The sequence below is a fragment of the Phaseolus vulgaris genome, chromosome 10 (genome assembly GCF_000499845.2).
Source record: "Phaseolus vulgaris cultivar G19833 chromosome 10, P. vulgaris v2.0, whole genome shotgun sequence".
NCBI lineage: Eukaryota > Viridiplantae > Streptophyta > Magnoliopsida > Fabales > Fabaceae > Phaseolus > Phaseolus vulgaris.
In genome coordinates, this window is record NC_023750.2 from 37,412,742 (window position 1) to 37,417,093 (window position 4,352).

General features: G+C 32.2%; 1 protein-coding gene across 1 annotated transcript; it reads left to right on the plus strand.

Annotated features, from left to right (window-relative positions):
* Positions 1-1,280: 1,280 nt before the first annotated feature.
* On the plus strand, positions 1,281-3,135 carry LOC137819621 (WRKY transcription factor 22-like). The gene is made up of 3 exons (XM_068623523.1): positions 1,281-1,860; positions 2,009-2,119; positions 2,374-3,135. Exons 1-3 carry the CDS (start codon positions 1,334-1,336, stop codon positions 2,822-2,824), a joined length of 1,089 nt encoding a protein of 362 aa, XP_068479624.1. The 5' UTR covers positions 1,281-1,333; the 3' UTR covers positions 2,825-3,135.
* The last annotated feature ends 1,217 nt before the right edge of the window (positions 3,136-4,352 follow it).

Below are 4,352 nucleotides of genomic sequence, written 5' to 3' on the forward strand. Positions count from 1 at the left end.
TAAGTGTTGGTTTGGTTATTTTGTTTGTCTCAATTTCTCTTTTAGTAAATTCCTATGTTTGGTTTGGTACAGGGTTAAGATTCTTTCTAAAGTACAAGCTTTTGCCTAATTTCCCATACTTATTTGTATTTTTTTATTTAATAATATTTTTTTTAATTACAGAATTGTTGAATCTGAATATATTAGATTTAGCATGAATTTTATAAAAAAAGTTGCAGGTTAGTAGTATATGTATCTATTCAAGAGAATTTTTGTTTGCTGAAGTGTTTTTTTTTTCACTCTATTTTTCCTTTTCATAGCTAAATTGCAGGTTAGTATACTGATAAATTTCCCCTAGAAGATCTGATAATAGTTTTAGAGAATATTTAAACTCCAAAAAAAAAAAAAACTTTCATGACTATTATGTAGTCTTCACTACTGAACTAATAATTACCAATCTTCTTATTTTGCATAGAAAATAGACAAGATAAAAATATTATATTTTCCTTAATTTTATATTTTTATAAAAAAAAAACTTGGATCATATTATATTATATATAATCAAACTTTTATATAATTAATCATAGGAATTATTTTCTTTTCTCTCTTTTGAAATAAGATAAATATCAACTGGTATTCTTAAAATGATTAAAAAAATAGTCAAATGTTAAAAAAAAAAAAAATACATTTTGCATTTATAATTAAAACCCTTCCAACAATATTGTTCATCCCATTCTCTCTTTTATTTTTTTCACTTTCATCTCAAGAAGTTTTTATTACAATCCTGTTCTGTGTGTTGTCAACAACATTAATATTTAATTATTTGTCGTGCACATGAGTTATTTCCGCCGGTCACAGTCCCAAGCAGGAGAGATGCCTGTGGAACTGTGATTCTTTGCCATAATCTAAATCCAAAAGTCTCACCACTACCTTTGACATTTCAAAATGTCAACCCTAAAAAATCAAAACTAGTTCCATAATAGAACAATAATATAACACTAGAGGGAGAGAAAACACAAATCAGAAAGCACTTGAGAACCACCACTCTGCAACATAAGATACCAAAATCCTCATATTTGAAATAAATAATAGTTACATGTTCTTTTGTTTCACTGTTGTGTTCTTTTTAAAAAATGATGTAATGAGCTTCTAACAATCCATTCTATTTATTAACTTAAATTCTTTGTTACAATAAATATTTACATTAATATGTGTTTTGTATAAAATCCTAATTATTATATAATTTAAAGAAAAATAACATATGATGTTTTAAAAAATGGAAAGAGATAAGGACTTATTTGTTTGTGAGGAGACTTTTGCTCATTGTACACTTTCTCTTACCATCTATATATACATGTCTTTTCCTACTTATAGCATCTTATCTTTCTCTCACTCAAAAAAAAAGTCAGCGCCTTTTTATTTTATTTGTCCCTCTCTCTCAACACAGGGTGTACACCAGACTTTTTCAGACCTTGTCTTTATCTTTACGGTTATGGAAGCAGATTGGGATCTCCACGCCGTCGTCAGAAGCTGCACCACCACTTCCTCGGCCGCCACCACCATCTCATCCACCACCTCATCTTCTGGCTTTGGGGCTTCTGCCCCACCTTCTACTTCCTGCAGCTTCTTCTCGGCTTACAACCCTGCTGAACAAGGAGACCAAGTGATGTCGGAGAACCCTTATGAAGCAAGGCCTTCCATTGAAGAGCTTCAGGAGCTTTGCAAGCCTTTCTTCCTCAAACCGCAGCCTCACACCTTCCAACCCTCTTCTCCTCTCTCTTCTTTTTCTTACTCGTCAGTGCCCAAATCACCTAGCAGCCAGCAGGAACAGAAGCAGCCTCCCCATGCCGGTTCTGCCTCCACCCCAAGAACCAAAAGAAGGTTATATATACCCTTTTTTCATTTTATAATTTATGGAATCAGTTAGATTCTCCAAACCAGAAAGATCTTGAATTTATTTAGCTCTTAAAACCATGCCTTTGGTTCATTCATGACTTGTGTGAAATGCATGTTGTTTTGTCAATCACAGGAAGAATCAGGTTAAGAAGGTTTGTGAAGTAGCAGCTGAGAATCTCTCCTCAGACATATGGGCATGGAGGAAATATGGACAGAAACCCATCAAAGGGTCACCATATCCAAGGTTTACCTTAAAATATTTTCTTCTTTTTTAACAATTTTAATGGAGGAGGTAATTCCTAGTCTAAAATAAGAAATTTTTTTAAACTCAAACAAAACTTACAAATACAATTATATTTACAAGTTAGACTTTGACTTTTTCACTTTACCAACTCTTTGTTGTTAGATTTTACCTTTTTCTTAAAGGAAAACTAAAAGGGGTTAAAGTTATATGAACTTAAAAAGGGCTAACCAACTTTGTTGTTGTATGATTTACAGGGGATATTACAGATGCAGCAGCTCAAAAGGATGTTTAGCAAGGAAACAAGTGGAGAGGAAAAGATCCGACCCAACAATGTTCATAGTCACATACACAGGTGAACACAACCACCCTGCTCCTACTCATAAAAGCTCCCTTGCTGGCTCCACTCGATACAAACCTCAGACTGGTGGAGACACAGCCGCCACAAAACCGGTTTCTCCAGCCACCTCATCAGAGGTGGCACAGCACAGTACAAAGTCAGAGTGCACAGAAGAGGACTTGGAAGATCTGATGAAAGATGATGAAGAACCAAATGAATTTGACACAACAGAAACAGTGGTAACAGATGATTTCTTTGAAGGGTTAGAGGAACTGACAGGGTCTGCCACTGACTCCTTTACAGCTAGTAGTAGCATTGATCGGTGGGCACTGGCCAATAATGCTACCACTGCCGCTGGTGGTAGCTGACTCACGCTTTTCATTGTAGAGAATAGGAACTTTTTCTTTGAGGGGTAGAGGAACAGGTTGGTGCATTTTGGAGGAATCTTAAACTAACAATTGCTTTGTGAAAGGGGAGAAAAAGTTCTTCCCAAGTATATAGTGAAAGTGTAGATTAGGCCTTTATAAAATTTGTCGAAGTTGGTGATTGTTAGCCTTGCCTCTGTTAATGTGAAATCAATTTGTTTCCATAGCTTTTTTCTGTGTCCATGTAATTTGATTAAATTGGTAATTGGTTGTGATAAATATGGAAGCACTTTTGCATTGACTTTTCCTGCCAATGATGAGTATTGTGTGACTATTATATAAAGGTCCATAATTGTTGGGTAGTTATTCCTACTGAGGTATGCTCAACCACAAAACCTCAAGGAGAAATATAAAAATGAATTATGTATTCTTTACGCGGTTTTTAAATTATCACGATTTATAGTATAAAAGCTTGATTATTAGATTTGTTGAATGAAGAATGAGATTAGCTAAATATAGACTAATGCACTGTTTAGCGAGTTTCACTATATTTTAACGATAAAATCCTTCGGTTGTATTATGTTATCAATGTTTATCTTTGTTCTACACCTAGACCTCATTTGATCCAAAAACTAATAATAATAACAATAATAATTTGGTATTGATAATTTATTAATTTTCATCTATATATATTTTTAGTACTATATCTAAACATCTTTTTTTTTAACATAATTGTACTCATTTGCAGTTAGTGTAGATTAAATGCTTTTCGAGTTTATGTTCAATTTCTCTCGTATATATTGTATTTGATTTTGGTTAACTTTATTAGTTTGTGAAGATCATATTAGAAAACAATCACGAGTTTTCATGAACATTAGAAAACCCTAAACTTAAATCGTCTAAAATTTGTGTCTTAACTTTCCTCCTTAAAATAATATACATGAAAGTTTATGTAGGCGCTTAAACTATATATTTATGCACAGCTTAAGCTATATGCTGAATGAAAACATGAAAAGTATGATCAACGTTTAACTTAGATATTTATTGATAGTTAGCTTGAAGTAAAGAATGAAGTATTCTATGAGTATTTATCTAACTTTTTTAGACAGCTTAAGCGTATTTATTTACAAAAGCCACAGTAATTGTAAAAGAGTAAATTTTGAGATATTATACAGATATATTTTTCTCACTTCTCTAGAAAGATTGGTATTTTGAATTATTTCATTGCTATGCATAGCTAAATTCTCAATTAATTAAGATTTAATGTAAATGAATTTGCTATGATGTAGTTATATATTTTTTATAATTCAATAAGGATTGTTATTGTTTATTTATGTGATTAATTGCCACGACAATATATTTGGAAGTTAGACTAGGTTCGTAAAATAGAAAAAAAGGATGCTAATTGAAAAAAAGAGTTAGTCTTGTGCCTCGAAAAAATTGACACTAAAAATATGGACACTAATAAACTAGAGTTGATTTAGGTAAGAGGATACTAATAACAATGACTAAGGTATACTTGTACTATGCT

Coding starts and splice junctions, on each gene's coding strand:
- LOC137819621 (XM_068623523.1), top strand. CDS start 1,334: ATGTCTTTTCCTACTTATAGCATCTTATCTTTCTCTCACTCAAAAAAA. Junction 1,861..2,008: donor ACCCCAAGAACCAAAAGAAG/GTTATATATACC, acceptor TGTCAATCACAG/GAAGAATCAGGTTAAGAAGG. Junction 2,120..2,373: donor AAAGGGTCACCATATCCAAG/GTTTACCTTAAA, acceptor TATGATTTACAG/GGGATATTACAGATGCAGCA.